The sequence below is a fragment of the Bubalus bubalis genome, chromosome 16 (genome assembly GCF_019923935.1).
Source record: "Bubalus bubalis isolate 160015118507 breed Murrah chromosome 16, NDDB_SH_1, whole genome shotgun sequence".
Taxonomy (NCBI): domain Eukaryota; kingdom Metazoa; phylum Chordata; class Mammalia; order Artiodactyla; family Bovidae; genus Bubalus; species Bubalus bubalis.
Genome location: NC_059172.1, coordinates 4100315 through 4119290, shown reverse-complemented (window position 1 = coordinate 4119290; position 18976 = coordinate 4100315). Strand labels below are relative to the sequence as shown.

Here is an 18976-nt window from a genome sequence, read left to right as displayed (position 1 = left end):
TATTTAACTGTATTTTATAAATGTACCCATTACAACAATAGCTATATTCTTTCAACAAAAAAGTGTAACTTCTGATGTGCAAACTCCTCATTTGTCAAATATAACCAACATTCTGTAATTTGCAGTGTTGTTGTAAAGAACATTTTTTTAATTAGTCATATCAGGTGGTAAAAAAGTAAAAAGAAAATAATTATTAAAATTATTAAAAATTAAGTAAAGTTGACCTGAAAATTTTAAATGTTGTTCTAAAATACCTTCCTTTCAATGTTTATCAATGAATGATTTTAACTTTTTTCGTAAGAAATGAGTTCCTCTGCTTTCTTCTGGTTTTCTTCCATCTTTCTCCATCTAATCTCTAGCTGATTCAGACATTTCCCACTAGCCTATGATATCATATATAGTCCATAAATATAGAATCTATACATATTATGTTCAAAGTATTTCAAAAGCTACTTGCTGAAGAGACTTGGCAGGAGGTAGACAAGTCAAACAGAGACAGAACCAATACCAGGATGTGCTCACTTTTAGGGTAATAACCAGAGGTGGATACTACTAAGTACTTAGCTTTCCCTTGCCATGCAAATTCACATTTGGGGATGGTAGCCTGATTTGAATTTAGCCTCTTTTTAAAGGTAAAATGTAAACTGCCTAATACATATTACAAAAATGGGGCAGGGGGGTAATAACAAGATAAGTTTTTAACTTAATCGCCTGTGTCAGAAGCTTATAATTCCAGATTAGAATCATAGATCCATTGTTTTGCACTTGCCTAGCTATCATTTATGCATATGTGTGGAAATTAAAACATATCTTGAAGGATCACCTACAACAAATGAATAGTATGTTTGGAAACATTATCTTCACTTTTATAGTTTACAGTTTCTATAATCTGTTTTTATAGACATGAAAGTATTTTTGAGAGTCAAATATATAACATCAGATTATGAACAACAAGAGTATCTGGAGAGTTACTGTTCATTACCTTTGTTATGAATATTGATGACAGTGAAAGGATCAGTACTCTTCCAAAAGCAATAGAGATTATTATTGCTTACAATGAACTTTTTAAAATGTTAAACATAAAATGCAGAATCAGTTTTCAAAAATAGCTATATATTGCAAGCAAATCACAGGAAGAAAAACAACTAAACCTGCCTTGTACTAAATATTGACCTGTAAGGTTCTAGGTAATTTAAAAGTCCCATCATTGTCTGTGAGGGTGGGAACAAACACTGAATCTAGAATACAGCAGAGCTTTAATTTGTTGGGGCTTTGGTGGTTTTTTTTTGTTTGTTTGTTTCTTTTTGTTTCTATTTGCCCCATGTGATGTTGTTATTTTCCTTCATGGGAAATATGCAGTTCATCATCAGATGGATGGCATGGCAGACTACTCATTCTATCTGGAAGAGATCACACTTAAGGTAGTAATCCTAATAACATATGTTTCTCTATATTTATAAAACTGTTTTCTTCATAATCTAAACAATTCAAACACTTTGCTTAATATTTCATCGAAGTTGAAGGCACAAGGATGACAAAGAAATAATCAATATACACAATTAGAGTTTTATGAAGGAGTTTGGAAGAATGTCTTAATAAAAACAAATATTTGTCAAATTTTGTTTCCAGCTTTTCACTATTTTAAATCTACTTCCCAATCAATGAAGTTTGCTCACCAAGATTCAAACTCAAACTATGTATTTGAAAGCCATCCAAATCTACTTTCTTTTTCAAAGAGCTCCCACAAAATCAAAGAGGATGAGTTTTTATGAAAATCGAGTACTGCAAAGTAGCAGAATGCAATATTGTAGAGCATCAAACAACTCAATGTTAGTTTTAAAAGTTTAATCACAACAAAGTAATAAGCAACAGAAAATGGTTCAATCAATGATTCATCTTTTAAGCAAAATGTGTTGTATTTACTTGAAATATGGCAATGTGCACAAGCATGTTTATAAGACAATAATTTGGAAAATGCAATGTCAGCATCCTGCAAAAAGATCACCTTCATCTTTGAGGTCTTATAGTCTGTGTTGCTTTCCAGAAGGCCCCTTTAACATCTTTGTTTCTCAGGCTATAGATGAGAGGGTTGAGCAATGGATTGACCACAGTGTAAAACAGAGATGCTACTTTGTCCTTCCCAAGGGAGTAGGTGGAACTTGGCCTTGAATATGTGAAGAGCAATGATCCATAGAAGAGCATGACCGAGACCAGGTGTGAGGCACAGGTGGAGAAGGCCTTGCGCCTTCCTGAAGCCGTGTGGATCCTCAGAATAGTGAGAAGGATGCGGAAATAGGAAATGATGATGACAAGAATGTTCGAGAGGACCGTGAAACCCACAAGACCCAGGAGGACCTGCTCATAAACCTTGGTGTCTGTACATGACATCTTCACCAGTGGTGGTACATCACAGAAATAGTGGTCAATAATATTTTTGCCACAGAAACTCAGGCGAAAAGTGTTGGCAGTATGTGCTATGGCATTCAAGAACCCTCCTATGTAGGAGCCAGCAACAAGCCTAGTACAGAGAGAAGGGGACATTGAACTTGAATAAAGTAGCGGGTTACAGATCGCCATGTGGCGGTCATAGGCCATGGCTGCTAGGAGATAGCACTCAGTGTAGGTTACAGCACAGGAAAAGAAAAACTGGGCTCCACATCCAGCCAATGACATGTGCTTATCCTCTGAGACACAAGTCGCCAGGATTTTGGGGGTGTACACAGAGGTGTACCAGAAATCCAAGAAAGACAGATTGCCAATGAAAAAATACATAGGTGTGTGCAGGCAAGAATCAATATGGATTAAGATAACTAAGGACATGTTACCTGACAAGGTGATCAAATAAAGTATCAGAAATATTCCAAATAGGGTCAGTTTCCACTGGGGGTCTGTTGAGAGGCCCAGTAAGATGAATTCATTCAGAAGGGTACGATTTCCAACATCCATGTCCACTAGGAGAAAGTCTGATAAGGTAAGAAAAAGCTGCTAAATGATTTAATGATTTTCTATTGAAAGAAATAAGCTGTATATTAAACCAGCAATTCCTAGGAAGCTTATGGACTTTTATCTCTTATTGCTTAGAATGATAGAACATCAGTCTGTGACTTAGGGGCCACTGGAATTCAAGTTAGAATCTCATTTTGAAATTTGGTCTTTCACTTCCTAATTGTTTAAAGTAGAACACCTCCTCCCATAGGCACCCCAAAATTACTTTACAGAGCAACTATCAATGAGAAAAACCTGATTCCAATAGACCATATTTGGGGCCATAAAAACACTCAATAATTTTAAAATAATTCAAGCTATGGGAAGTATATTTTCTGACCCCCATGTGTTGATAATTACATTAGAAACCAGAAGTAGGAAATAGATCTATGGAAAATTCCCAAATATTTGAAAGAATATTTAAAACACTTCTAAATACTTTATAAGCAAAACTGAAAAGTACATATAGAAATTATTTTTAAGAAAGTGAAAATAAAACACAACATATTAATAAGTGGGAAATAGTAAAGCAGCACTTACAGGGAAATTTCCAGCACTGAACACCAACAAAAAATAAATAAATAAATAAAAGCTCTTTAATTGGTGATATTTGCTTGTAAGTGTGGGCAGGAAGTGGCCCAGATGACAGAGTAGAACACTGAGCTCACCTCCTCCCTTGAGCACACCTAAATTATAACTATTTACAGAGCAACTATTGATTAGCATCATCTGAAGACTTTCTACAACTGAAGAAACTGAATATATAAAGAAGAAACTGTGAGATAAATAGGAGATATGACGATACAGATAAGTTGACACCTTGCATATATAGATAGAGAGAAAGATAGCTATGTTTACATGTCACGGTAGTCACAAAAAGAGAAGAGAGAAGAATCCAAACACAACACTAAAGATAGTCAAAAAATCACAAGAGAAGACAACAAAAAAGGAATTTTAAAAGAATTACCAAAAAATTAACAAAATGGCATTAAGAAATACGTATGAATATTTATTTTAAATATAAATGGAATATATTAGCAAATCAAAAAATATAGAGTGACTAAATGAATAAGAAAATAAGACCCATGTATGTACTAACTGGGCTTCCCAGGTGGTGCTGGTGGTAAAGAACCACTGCCAATGCAGAAGACATAAGAGAGGCGGGTTCAATCCTTGGGTCAGGAAGATCCTCAATAGGAGGGCATGGGAATTCACTCCAGTATTCTTGCCTGGAAAATCCCTTGGGCAGAGGAGCCTCGAGGGCTACAGTTGATAGGTTTGCAAAGCATCAGACACAACTGAAGTGACTTAGTACATACACACACATGTACCGCCTAGAAGATATTCTAGATCTAAAGACGCACACATACTGAAAGTTAAGGGATGGAAAAAAGGTATTAAATGTAACTGGAAAGAATGTGGGGTAACAATACTTTTATCAGACAAAATCAACTTTAAAACAAAGACAGTGATAGACAAAGGCATTACAAAATAATAAAGACATCAATCTAACAAAGTGAATATATATACACACATATATAATGTGTGCATGCTTGGTTCTGTCCAGCTTTTTGCAACCCCATGTACTGTAACCCTCAAGACACTCCTGTGTCCATGAGCCTATCCCAGAAAGAATACTGGCATGAGTTGCCACTTCCTCCTCCAGGGGACCTTCCCAACCCAGGGATCTAACCTGTGTCTCCCGAAGCTTTTGCATTGGCAGGCAGATTCTTTACTACTGAGCAAACTGAGAAGCCCTAGACTCACAACTGGAATCAAGATTGCCGAAAAAAAATATCAACAACCTCAAATATACATATGCTACCACTTGAATGGCAGAAAGTGAAGATTAACTTTAAAAATCCTGATGAGGGTGAAAGAGGAGAATGAAAAGGCTGGCTTAAAATTCAACATTCAAAAAATGAAGTTCATGGCATCTGATTCCACCACTTCGTGGCAAACAGATGGGTAAAAAGTGGAAACAGTGACAGATTTTATTTTCTTGGGCTCCAGAATCACTGTGGATGGTGACTGTAGCCATGAAATTAAAAGACACTCACTCTTCAGAAGAAAAGCCATGACAAAACTAGAAAGTGTGTTAAAGAGCAGAGACATCACTTTGAGGGTAGAGTCAAAGCTATGATTTTTCCAGTAGTCATGTAGGGATGTGAGGAGTTGGACCATGAAAAAGGCTCAGTGCCAAGTAATTGATGCCTTTGAATTGTAGCACTGGAGAAGACTCTTGAGAGTCCCTTGGACAGCAAGGTCATCAAACCAGTCAATCCTAAAAGAAATCAGCCCTGACTATTCATTCATTGGAAGGACAGATGCTGAGACTGAAGCTCCAAAACCTTGACCACCTGATGCGAAGAGCTGACACCCTGGAAAAGACCCTGATTTGGGGAAAGACTGTGGGCAAGAGGAGAAGGGTGTGACAGAGGATAAGATGGTTGGATGGCATCATTTACTCAATGTACATGAGTTTGAGCAAACTCTAGATTATAATGAAGGACAATGAAGCCTGGTGGCTATAGTTCATGGGATCACAAAGAGTAGGACATGACTTAGCAACTGAAAAACAACCAACCAATAGTTACTAAAAACTTCAAAAAGAAAAGTTTAAAAATTGGAAAAATAATTCAAAAAGAAACAAAACTCTAATTTCTACAGAACATTGCAAAAGCAGTCATTTGCAAGAGTTAAGTCTATAATGTTAAACTCAAGAAACAAAAATAATCTCAAATAAACAACTTCCCAGTACACTTAAAGAAACCAGAAAAAGAAGAACAAATCAAAGTTAGTAGAAATAATAAATATCAGAGTAGAAATAAGTAATAGGTACATTAGAAAAACAATAGAAGATATCAGTGTAACTAAAAATTAGTTCTTTGAAAAGTTTAAAAAAAAGATAAATCTTCAGCCATATTCATTAACAAAAGAGAAAATGGCCAAATAAATAAAATTAGAAATAAAATAGAAGTTCAGTTCAGTTCAGTTGCTCAGTCGTGTCCAGCTCTTTGCGACCCCATAAATTGCAGCACATCAGGCCTCCCTGTCCATCACCAACTCCTGGAGTTCACTCAAACTCATGTAGTTACAACCTATTTAACAGAAATGCAGGCAATCATAAGAGAATACTATAAACAGATAAGTGCCAACAAATTAGAAAACCTGGAGGAAATGGATAAATTCTTAGAAATATACAATATTTAAAGACCAAATAAGGAAGAAATAGAAAATATGGGCCAACCTGTTATTGGTAATTAGATTGGAAAAAACCCCAATCAAAAAATCTTCCAATAAACAAACCTGGGACCAGATGAAATTGTATGATTTGCAACCACATGGAAGGGTCTAGAGGATATTATACTAAGGGAGTAAATCAACTGCTGCTGCTTAGTTGCTTCAGTTGTGTCCGACTCTTTGCGACCCTGTGGACTGCTGCCTCCAGGCTTCTCTGTCCATGGATTTCTCCAGGCAAGAGTACTTGAGTGGGTTGCCATGCCCTCCTCCAGGGGATCTTCCCAACCCAAGCATCAAACCTGGGTCTCCTGCATTGCAGGCAGATTCTTTACCACTGAGACAACAGGGAAAGACAAATACTGTATGATCTCATTTATACATGGAGTCTAATAACCAGACCAAGTGGAAAAACATAACAAAACAGAATCAGGCTCAGGGGTACAAAGAACAAAGATGTGATTGCCAAAGGAAAGGAGGATTGGGGGTGGTGGTGAATAAAATAGGTGAGGAACAAACTTCTGGTTTCAAAATATATAAGTCATGGAAATGAAATGTACACCATGGTAAATACAGCCAACAGTATTGTTAAGAAGAAGAGGTATGACAATAGTTTGGAAGAAAAGGTGTGACCAACCTAGACAGGATACTGAAAAGCAGAGACTACTATGCCGACAAATGTCTATCTAGTCAAAGCTATGGTTTTTCTAGTAGTCATGTATAGATGTGAGAGTTGGAATATGAAGAAAGCTGAGTGCCGAAGAACTGATGCTTTCTAACTGTGGTGTTGGAGAAGACTCTTGAGAGTCCCTTGGACTGCAACGAGATCAAAACAGTCAATCCTAAAGGCAATCAATTCTGAATATACATTGGAAGGGCTGATGCTGAATCTGAAGCTCCAATAATTTGGCCACCTGATGCGAATAACTGACTCATTGGAAAAGACCCTGATGCTGGGAAAGATTGAGGGCAGGAAGAGAAAGGGATGACAGAGGATGAGATGGTTGGATGGCATCATCAAATTGATGGACATGTGTTTGACCTAGCTCCGGGAGTTGGTAATGGAATGGGAGACTGGCATGCTTAGTCCATGGGGTTGCAAAGAGTCAGAAACAACTGAGTGACAACTGAATACTGTCAAGATGTAATAACTTTGTATGGTGGCAGATGATACCTAGAATCATCATGGTGATCATTTTGTAATGTATATAAATATTGACTGGCAATGTTGGAAATAAGCATTGTTGGTAGTTATACTTCAATTAATGCTCTAACTTTTAAAAGAGAAAGAAGGTAAAAATAGAAGATGGCGGAGGAGTAGGACGGGGAGAACACTTTCTCCCCCACAAATTCATCAAAAGAACATTTAAACGCCTAGTAAATTCCACAAAACACCCTTGTCTTGTTCCTGACTTTAGAGGAAATGCTTTCAATTTGGAAGAATCAATATAGTGAAAATGAGTATACTACCCAAAGCAATCTATAGATTCAATGCAATCCCTATCAAGCTACCAACAGCATTCTTCACAGAGCTAGAACAAATAATTTCACAATTTGTATGGAAAAACAAAAAACCTCGAATAGCAAAAGCGATCTTGAGAAAGAAGAATGGAACTGGAGGAATCAACCTACCTGACTTCAGGCTCTACTACAAAGCCACAGTTATCAAGACAGTATGGTACTGGCACAAAGACAGAAATATAGATCAATGAAACAAAATAGAAAGCCCAGAGATAAATCCACGCACATATGGACACCTTATCTTTGACAAAGGAGGCAAGAATATACAATGGATTAAAGACAATCTCTTTAACAAGTGGTGCTGGGAAAACTGGTCAACCACTTGTAAAAGAATGAAAGTAGAACACTTTCTAACACCATACACAAAAATAAACTCAAAATGGATTAAAGATCTAAACATAAGACCAGAAACTATAAAACTCCTAGAGGAGAACATAGGCAAAACACTCTCTGACATACATCACAGCAGGATCCTCTATGACCCACCTCCCAGAATATTGGAAATAAAAGCAAAAATAAACAAATGGGACCTAATTAACCTTAAAAGCTTCTGCACATCAAAGGAAACTATTAGCAAGGTGAAAAGACAGCCTTCAGAATGGGAGAAGATAATAGCAAATGAAGCAACTGACAAACAACTAATCTCGAGAATATACAAGCAACTCCTACAGCTCAACTCCAGAAAAATAAATGACCCAATCAAAAAATGGGCCAAAGAACTAAATAGACATTTCTCCAAAGAAGACATACAGATGGCTAACAAACACATGAAAAGATGCTCAACATCACTCATTATCAGAGAAATGCAAATCAAAACCACTATGAGGTACCATTTCACGCCAGTCAGAATGGCTGTGATCCGAAAGTCTACAAGCCATAAATGCTGGAGAGGGTGTGGAGAAAAGGGAACCTTCTTACACTGTTGGTGGGAATGCAAACTAGTACAGCCACTATGGAGAACAGTGTGGAGATTCCTTAAAAAACTGGAAATAGACCTGCCTTATGATCCAGCAATCCCACTGCTGGGCATACACACTGAGGAAACCAGAAGGGAAAGAGACACGAGTACCCCAATGTTCATCGCAGCACTGTTTATAATAGCCAGGACATGGAAGCAACCTAGATGTCCATCAGCAGATGAATGGATAAGAAAGCTGTGGTACATATACACAATGGAGTATTATTCGGCCATTAAAAAGAATACATTTGAATCAGTTCTAATGAGGTGGATGAAACTGGAGCCTATTATACAGAGTGAAGTAAGCCAGAAAGAAAAACACCAATACAGTATACTGACGCATATATATGGAATTTAGAAAGATGGTAACAATAACCCTGTGTACGAGACAGCAAAAGAGTCACTGATGTATAGAACAGTCTTATGGACTCTGTGGGAGAGGGAGAGGGTGGGAAGATTTGGGAGAATGGCATTGAAACATGTAAAATATCATGTATGAAACGAGTTGCCAGTCCAGGTTCGATGCACGATACTGGATGCTTGGGGCTGGTGCACTGGGACGACCCAGAGGGATGGAATGGGGAGGGAGGAGGGAGGAGGGTTCAGGATGGGGAACACATGTATACCTGTGGCGGATTCATTTTGATATTTGGCAAAACTAATACAGTTATGTAAAGTCTAAAAATAAAATAAAATTAAAAAAAGAAAAAAAAAATTCCACAAAACAACTTCTGAATGCTGGCAGAGGACATCAGGCACCCAGAAAAGCAACCCAAGTCTTCGAAAGGAGGTAGGTAAAAATATAAAAGACAAAAAAAGAGACAAAAGAGGAAGGGATGGAGTTCCATCCCGGGAAGGAAGTCTTAAAAAGAGAAAAGTTTCCAAACACCAGGAAACCTTCTCACTGCAAAATCTGTGCCAAGCCTTGGAAGCACAGAGGGGAACATAACAGGGAGGAAAAATAAATAAACAATTAAAACCCGCACATTGCAAGCCCTATGGTAACTCCCCCAGCAGAGAAGCAGCACAGACGCCTGCATCCGCCATTAGCAAGCGGGGGCTGGGCAGGGAGGCGCAGCGCGGGCTGCATCGCAAGCATCTGGCCTGAATACCCTGAGCGCTATCTGAGCGAAATAATTTAGGCTAGAAAACCAGACTGTGGGATATCTACCACGCGAAAAGCCAGCCCTAACCTAAGACACCGCCAGGCCCGTGCACGGAACAAAGGACTGAACAGAGATAGCCAGTGGCAGACCATCCCCCTCCGGTGCTAGGCAGCCAGAGCCGGAAGGGGGCAATCGCAGCCCCAGAGAGGCATTATCTATAAAAGTGTAAGCAGGCTTCTTTGCTAACTAAAACTTCTTGGGGGTCTAGACAGTCAACATCTGCCTGAGAAGGTGCGCCGGTGCATACCTAGATAACCGAGCGGCAGGGAGGCGATAAGTCGCAGCAATTGTGCGCGCCAAACACCTCATCACCTGAGCTGCTCGGATCTGGGAAGGGCACAAAATGCAGGCCCAAATGAGAGTCTGCGCCTCTGAGGACTACCCGAGTGCCTGAACCTGAGAGGCTCGGACCTGGAAGTGCAGGCAGCCCAGGGCCAGCCACGGATGGTTCCCAGCGGAGCAACCTAGAGCCTGACCAGCGTGGGCAGGGAGGCCACACGTGCGGTGAACGGGGGGGCAGACCCAGTGTGGCTGAGGCACTGCGAGCACACGCCGGTGTTATTTGTTTGCAGCATCCCTCCTTACCTCCCCTCAACGCGACTGAACAAGGGAGCCTAAAAAAAAAAAAAAGTGTCCTCCATCATCCCTTGTGTCAGGGCAGAAACCAAACACTGAAGAGACCAGCAAACAGAAGAAGCTGTAACAGAGGGAACCGCCTTGGAAGCTACAGGCAATAGACTAAAACCCTGTGGTTAGTACCAACTACATAGGAAGGGGCCTATAGATCTTGAGAAATATAAGTCGGACCAAGGAACTAGCCAAAAATGAACTGAACCCACAATACTCACAACAAAACCAGAGAAAGTCCTAGATATATTTTTACTATTTTTACGATCATTCTTTCTTTTTCTTCTTTAACTTAAAAAAAAATTTTTTAAGTCCTCTATTATTCCTTTAATTTTCACTTTTATAACTGATTACTTTGCAAAAAAAAAAAAAAAAAAGAAGACCCCCATTTTTTTAAAAGCAAACTTCATACATATATATTTTTTATAATTTTTTTGACCTTTTTTTTTTTTCCTTCTTTTCTTTAACATTGTATTTTTGAAATTCCAAACTCTACTCTAGATTTTTAATTTTAGCTTTTTGGTATTTGTTATCAATTTTGTACCTATAGTTTTTTTTTTTATAATTTCTGTGACCCTTTTTTATTTTTTCTTTTTCTTTTTCTCTGTTTCTTTCTCTTCTTCTTTTAAATAACATTGTATATCTGAAATTCCAAACTCTACTCTAGATTTTTAATTTATGCTTTTTGGTATTTGTTATCAATTTTGTACCTGTATTTTCTTTATAATTTATGCAACTTTGTTTGTTCTTGTTTGTTTGTTTTTCTCTCTCTCTCTTTTTTTTTCTTCTTTTTTTAACATTGTATTTTTGAAATTCCAAACTCTACTCTAGATTTTTAACTTTTGCTTTTTGGTATTAGTTATCAATTTTGTACCTATATTTTCTTTATAATTTTTGTGAACTTGTTTGTTTTTGTTTGTTCGTTTTTTCTCTCTTTCTTTTCCTTCTTCTTTTCTTTAACATCGTATTTTTGAAATTCCAAACTCTACTCTAGATTTTTAATTTTGGCTTTTATGCATTTGTTACCAATTTTGTACCTTTAAGAACCCAATCTTCAGTACCCATTTATCACTAGGGAGCGAGATTACTGGCTTAACTGCTCTCTCTCCCTTTGGACTCTCCTTTTTCTCCATGAGGTCGCCTGTGTCTCCTCCCTAACCCCTCTCTACTCTACCCAACTCTGTGAATTTCTCTGTGTTCCAGACGGTGGAGAACACTTAGGAAACTGTTTACTGGCTGGATCTGTCTCCCTTCTTTTCATTCCCCCCTTTTATCCTCGTGGCCACCTCTGTCACCTTCCTCCTTCTTCTCTTTTCTGTATAACTCCGTGAACAACTCTGAGCGGTCCAGTTGTGGAGTGCACATAAGGAAGAGATTACTGGATAGCCCACTATTTCCTCTATTGATTCCACCTCATCTCATTCGGGTCACCTCTAACTCCCTCCTCCCTCTTCTCTTCTCCATATAACGCTGTGAACCTCTCTGGGTGACCCTCACGATAGAGAAACTTTTCATCTTTAACGTAGATGTTTTATCAATGGTGCTGTATAGAAGGAGAAGCTATGAAACTACTATAAAAATAAGACCAATAACTGGAAGCAGGAGGCTTAAGTCCAAACCCTGACTCCAGGGAGCTCCTGACTCCAAGGAACATTAATTGACAGGAGCTCATCAAATGCCTCCATACTTGCACTGAAACCAAGCACCACACAAGGGCCAACAAGTTTCAGGGCAAGACATACCAAGCAAATTCTCCAGCAACAAGGAACACAGCCCTGAGCTCCAAGATACAGGCAGCCCAAAGTCACCCCAAAACCATAGACATCCCATAACTCATTACTGGACATTTCATTACACTCCAGAGAGAAGAAATACAGCTCCACCCACCAGAACACAGACACAAGCTTCCCTAACCAAGAAACCTTGACAAGCCACCTGTACAAACCCACACAGAGTGAGGAAACGCCACTATAAAGAGAACCCCCAAAACTGCCAGAATACAGAAAGGACACCCCAAACTCAGCAATTTAAACAAGATGAAGAGACAGAGGAATACCCAGCAGATAAAGGAACAGGATAAACGCCCACCAAACCAAACAAAAGAGGAAGAGATAGGGAATCTACCTGATAAAGAATTCCAAATAATGATAGTGAAATTGATTCAAAATCTTGAAATCAAAATGGAAACACAGATAAATAGCCTGGAGACAAGGATTGAGAAGATGCAAGAAAGGTTTAACAAGGACCTAGAAGAAATAAAAAAGAGTCAATATATAATGAATAATGCAATAAATGAAATTAAAAACACTCTGGAGGCAAAAAATAGTAGAATAACAGAGGCAGAAGATAGGATTAGTGAATTAGAAGATAGAATGGTAGAAGTAAATGAATCAGAGAGGATAAAAGAAAAACGAATTAAAAGAAATGAGGACAATCTCAGAGACCTCCAGGACAATATTAAACACTACAACATTTGAATCATAGAGGTCCCAGAAGAAGAAGACAAAAAGAAAGACCATGAGAAAATACTTGAAGAGATAATTGTTGAAAACTTCCCTAAAATGGGGAAGGAAATAATCACCCAAGTCCAAGAAACCCAGAGAGTCCCAAACAGGATAAACCCAAGGTGAAACACCCCAAGACACATATTAATCAAATTAACAAAGATCAAACACAAACAACAAATATTAAAAGCAGCAAGGGAAACACAACAAATAACACACAAGGGAATTCCCATAAGGATAACAGCTGATCTTTCAATAGAAACTCTTCAAGCCAGGAGGGAATGGCAAGACATACTTAAAATGATGAAAGAAAATAACCTACAGCCCAGATTATTGTACCCAGCAAGGATCTCATTCAAATATGAAGGAGAAATCAAAAGCTTTTCAGACAAGCAAAAGCTGAGAGAATTCAGCACCATCAAACCAGCTCTCCAACAAATACTAAAGGATATTCTCTAGACAGGAAACACAAAAACAGTGTATAAAATCGAACCCAAAACAATAAAGTAAATGGCAACGGGATCATACTTATCAGTAATTACCTTAAACGTAAATGGGTTGAATGCCCCAACCAAAAGACAAAGACTGGCTGAATGGATACAAAAACAAGACCCCTATATATGTTGTCTACAAGAGACCCACCTCAAAACAGGGGACACATACTGACTGAAAGTGAAGGGCTGGAAAAAGATTTTCCATGCAAATAGGGACCAAAAGAAAGCAGGAGTACCAATACTCATATCAGATAAAATAGAGTTTAAAACAAAGGCTGTGAAAAGAGACAAAGATGGTCACTACATAATGATGAAAGGATCAATCCAAGAAGAAGATATAACAATTATACATATATATGCACCCAACACGGGAGTGCCACAATATGTAAGACAAATGCTAACATGTATGAAAGGAGAAATTAACAATAACACAATAATAGTGGGAGGCTTTAATACCCCACTCACACCTATGGATAGATCAACTAAACAGAAAATTAACAAGGAAACACAAACTTTAAATGATATAATAGACCATTTAGACCTAATTGATATCTATAGGACATTTCATCCCAAAACAATGAATTTCACCTTTTTCTCAAGCGCACATGGAACCTCCTCCAGGATAGATCACATCCTGGGCCATAAATCTAGCCTTGGTAAATTCAAAAAAAAAAAAAAATAGAAATCATTCCAAGAATCTTTTCTGACCACAATGCAGTAAGATTAGATCTCAATTACAGGAGAAAAAATATTAAAAATTCTAACATATGGAGGCTGAACAACACACTGCTGAATAACCAACAAATCACAGAAGAAATCAAAAAAGAAATCAAAATTTGCATAGAAACTAATGAAAATGAAAACACAACAAGCCAAAACCTATGGGACACTTTAAAAGCAGGCCTAAGGGGAAAGTTCATAGCAATACAGGCATACCTCAAGAAACAAGAAAAAAGTCAAATAAATAACCTAACCCTACACCTAAAGCAACTAGAAAAGGAAGAAATGAAGAACCCCAGGGTTAGTAGAAGGAAAGAAATCCTAAAAATTAGGGCAGAAATAAATGCAAAAGAAACAAAAGAGACCATAGCAAAAATCAACAAAGCCAAAAGCTGGTTCTTTGAAAGGATAAATAAAATTGACAAACCCTTAGCCAGACTCATCAAGAAACAAAGGGAGAAAAATCAAATCAATAAAATTAGAAATGAAAATGGAGAGATCACAACAGACAACACAGAAATACAAAGGATCATAAGAGACTACTATCAGCAATTATATAGCAATAAAATGGACAACGTGGAAGAAATGGACAAATTCTTAGAAAAGTACAACTTTCCAAAACTGGACCAGGAAGAAATAGAAAATCTTAACAGACCCATCACAAGCACGGAAATTGAAACTGTAATCAAAAATCTTCCAGCAAACAAAAGCCCAGGTCCAGATGGCTTCACAGCTGAATTCTACCAAAAATTTAGAGAAGAGCTAACACCTATCCTACTCAAACTCTTCCAGAAAATTGCAGAGGAAGGTAAACTTCCAAACTCATTCTATGAGGCCACCATCACCCTAATACCAAAACCTGACAAAGATCCCACAAAAAAAGAAAACTACAGGCCAATATCACTGATGAACATAGATGCAAAAATCCTTAACAAAATTCTATCAATCAGAATCCAACAACACATTAAAAAGATCACACACCATGACCAAGTGGGCTTTATCCCAGGGATGCAAGGATTCTTCAATATCCGCAAATCAATCAATGTAATACACCACATTAACAAATTGAAAAATAAAAACCATATGATTATCTCAATAGATGTAGAGAAAGCCTTTGACAAAATTCAACATCCATTTAGGATAAAAACTCTCCAGAAAGCAGGAATAGTAGGAACATACCTCAACATAATAAAAGCTATATATGACAAACCCACAGCAAACATTATCCTCAATGGTGAAAAATTGAAAGCATTTCCTCTAAAGTCAGGAACAAGACAAGAGTGCCCACTTTCACCATTACTATTCAACATAGTTCTGGAAGTTTTGGCCAGAGAAATCAGAGCAGAAAAAGAAATAAAAGGAATCCAAATTGGAAGAAGAAGTAACACTCTCACTATTTGCAGATGACATGATCCTCCACATAGAAAACCCTAAAGACTCCACCAGAAAATTACTAGAACTAATCAATGATTATAGTAAAGTTGCAGGATATAAAATCAACACACAGAAATCCCTTGCATTCCTATACACTAATAATGAGAAAACAGAAAGAGAAATTAAGGAAACAATTCCATTCACCATTGCAACAGAAAGAATAAAATACTTAGGAATATATCTACCTAAAGAAACTAAAGACCTATATATAGAAAACACTGATGAAAGAAATCAAAGAGGACACTAGTAGATGGAGAAATATACCATGTTCATGGATTGGAAGAATTAATATAGTGAAAATGAGTATACTACCCAAAGCAATTTATAGATTCAATGCAATCCCCATCAAGCTACCAACAGTTTTCTTCACAGAGCTAGACCAAATAATTTCACAATTTGTATGGAAATACAAAAAACCTCGAATAGCCAAAGCAATCTTGAGAAAGAAGAAGGGAACTGGAGGAATCAACCTACCTGACTTCAGGCTCTACTACAAAGCCACAGTTATCAAGACAGTATGGTACTGGCACAAAGACAGAAATATTGATCAATGGAACAAAATAGAAAGCCCAGAGATAAATCCACACACATATGGACACATTATCTTTGACAAAGGAGGCAAGAATATACAATGGATTAAAGACAATCTCTTAAACAAGTGGTGCTGGGAAAACTGGTCAACCACTTGTAAAAGAATGAAAGTAGAACACTTTCTAACACCATACACAAAAATAAACTCAAGATGGATTAAAGATCTCAACGTAAGACCAGAAACTATAAAACTCCTAGAGGAGAACGTAGGCAAAACACTCTCTGACATACATCACAGCAGGATCCTCTATGACCACCTCCCAGAATATTGGAAATAAAAGCAAAAATAAACAAATGGGACCTAATTAACCTTAAAAGCTTCTGCACATCAAAGGAAACTATTAGCAAGGTGAAAAGGCAGCCTTCAGAATGGGAGAAAATAATAGCAAATGAAGCAACTGACAAACAACTAATCTCAAAAATATACAAGCAACTCCTCAACTCCTACAGCTCAACTCCAGAAAAATAAATGACCCAATCAAAAAATGGGCCAAAGAACTAAATAGACATTTCTCCAAAGAAGACATACAGATGGCTAACAAACACATGAAAAGATGCTCAACATCACTCATTATCAGAGAAATGCAAATCAAAACCACTATGAGGTACCATTTCACGCCAGTCAGAATGGCTGTGATCCGAAAGTCTACAAGCCATAAATGCTGGAGAGGGTGTGGAGAAAAGGGAACCCTCTTACACTGTTGGTGGGAATGCAAACTAGTACAGCCACTATGGAGAACAGTGTGGAGATTCCTTAAAAAACTGGAAATAGAACTGCCTTATGACCCAGCAATCCCACTGCTGGGCATACACACTGAGGAAACCAGAAGGGAAAGAGACACGTGTACCCCAATGTTCATCGCAGCACTGTTTATAATAGCCAGGACATGGAAGCAACCTAGATGCCCATCAGCAGATGAATGGATAAGAAAGCAGTGGTACATATACACAATGGAGTATTACACAGCCATTAAAAAGAATACATTTGAATCAGTTCTAATGAGGTGGATGAAACTGGAGCCTATTATACAGAGTGAAGTAAGCCAGAAAGAAAAACACGAATACAGTATACTAACGCATATATATGGAATTTAGAAAGATGGTAACAATAACCCTGTGTACGAGACAGCAAAAGAGACACTGATGTATAGATCAGCCTTATGGAGTCTGTGGGAGAGGGAGAGGGTGAGGAGATTTGGGAGAATGGCATTGAAACATGTATAATATCATGTATGAAACGAGTCGCCAGTCCAGGTTTGATGCACGATACTGGATGCTTGGGGCTGGTGCACTGGGACGATCCAGAGGGAAGGTATGGGGAGGGAGGAGGGAGGAGGGTTCAGGATGGGGAGCACGGGTATACCTGTGGCGGATTCATTTCGATGTTTGGAAAAACTAATACAATATTGTAAAGTTTAAAAATAAAATAAAATTTTAAAAAGAATAAAAAAATAAAATAATCCACAAATATTCATTAAAAAAATAAAAGAGAAAGAAGGTAAAAATAAACCACAAACCAATGATCTATGTTATATACTGCAAAAGAGATAGAATTCTTTACTGATTTTCTGATTTCAAAAATAGATTCTCTTGGTGTCAAGATTCTATCCTTGGTGTCTGGGATGGCCTTGTCATTTGTTTAGATCAACAATTTATACCATATACTATATGCCAAGCCTGGGTCTCAAGAGGCTTTGCATGTTGCTTTTATTACTTTTGAAATGCGACTACTATGTAAACCAGTGATCAGTAAAAAGAAATAGAGGAAAGCAACAGAATGGGAAAGAGTAGAGATCTCTTCAAGAAAATTAGAGATACCAAGGAAACATTTCATGCAAAGATGGGCTCAATAAAGGACAGAAGTGGTATGGACCTAACAGAAGCAGAAGATATTAAGAAGAGGTGACAAGAATACACAGAAGAGTTATACGAAAAAGTTCTTCATGACCCAGATAATCACTATGGTATGATCAATCACCTAGAGCCAGACATCCTGGAATGTGAAGATAAGTGGGCCTTAGGAAATATCACAATGAACAAAGCTAGTGAAGGTGATGGAATTCCAGTTGATGATTTCAAATCCTAAAAGATAATGCTGTGAATGTGCTGCACTCAATGTGCCAGCAATTTTGGAAAACTCAGCAGTGGCCACAGGACTGGAAAAGGTCAGTTTCATTTAGTCCCAAAGAAAGGCAATGCCAAAAAATGCTGAAACTACCACACAATTGCACTGATCTCACACAGTAATAAAGTAATGCTCAGAATTCTCCAAGCCACTCTTCAATAATATGTGAACTGTGAACTACCAGATATTAAAGTTGGCTATATGATCTCTCGGAACCAGAGATCATATTGCCAACATCTGCTAGATCATTGAAAAAGCAAGAGAGTTCCAGAAAAACATCTATTTTTACTTTATTGACTATGCCAAAGCCTTTGACTGTGTGGATCACAACAAACTGTAGGAAATTCTTCAAGAGATGGGAATACCAGACCACCAGACCTGCCTCTTGAGAAATCTGTATGCAGGTCTGCTACTGCTACTGCTGCTGCTGCTGCTAAGTCGCTTCAGTCGTGTCCAACTCTGTGCGACCCCATAGACGGCAGCCCATCAGGCTCCCCTGTCCCTGGGATTCTCTAGGCAAGAACATTGGAGCGGGTTGTCATTTCCTTCTCCAATACATGAAAGTGAAAAGTGAAAGTGAAGTTGCTCAGTCATGTCTGACTCTTTGCGAC

The 18976-nt window shown here is 37.9% G+C and overlaps 1 protein-coding gene across 1 annotated transcript; it reads right to left on the bottom strand.

Annotated features, from left to right (window-relative positions):
• Positions 1 to 2007: 2007 nt before the first annotated feature.
• On the bottom strand, positions 2008 to 2946 carry LOC112579595 (olfactory receptor 9G4-like). The gene has a single exon (XM_025266301.3). It carries the CDS (start codon positions 2944 to 2946, stop codon positions 2008 to 2010), a length of 939 nt encoding a protein of 312 aa, XP_025122086.3.
• Between the last annotated feature and the right edge of the window lie 16030 nt (positions 2947 to 18976).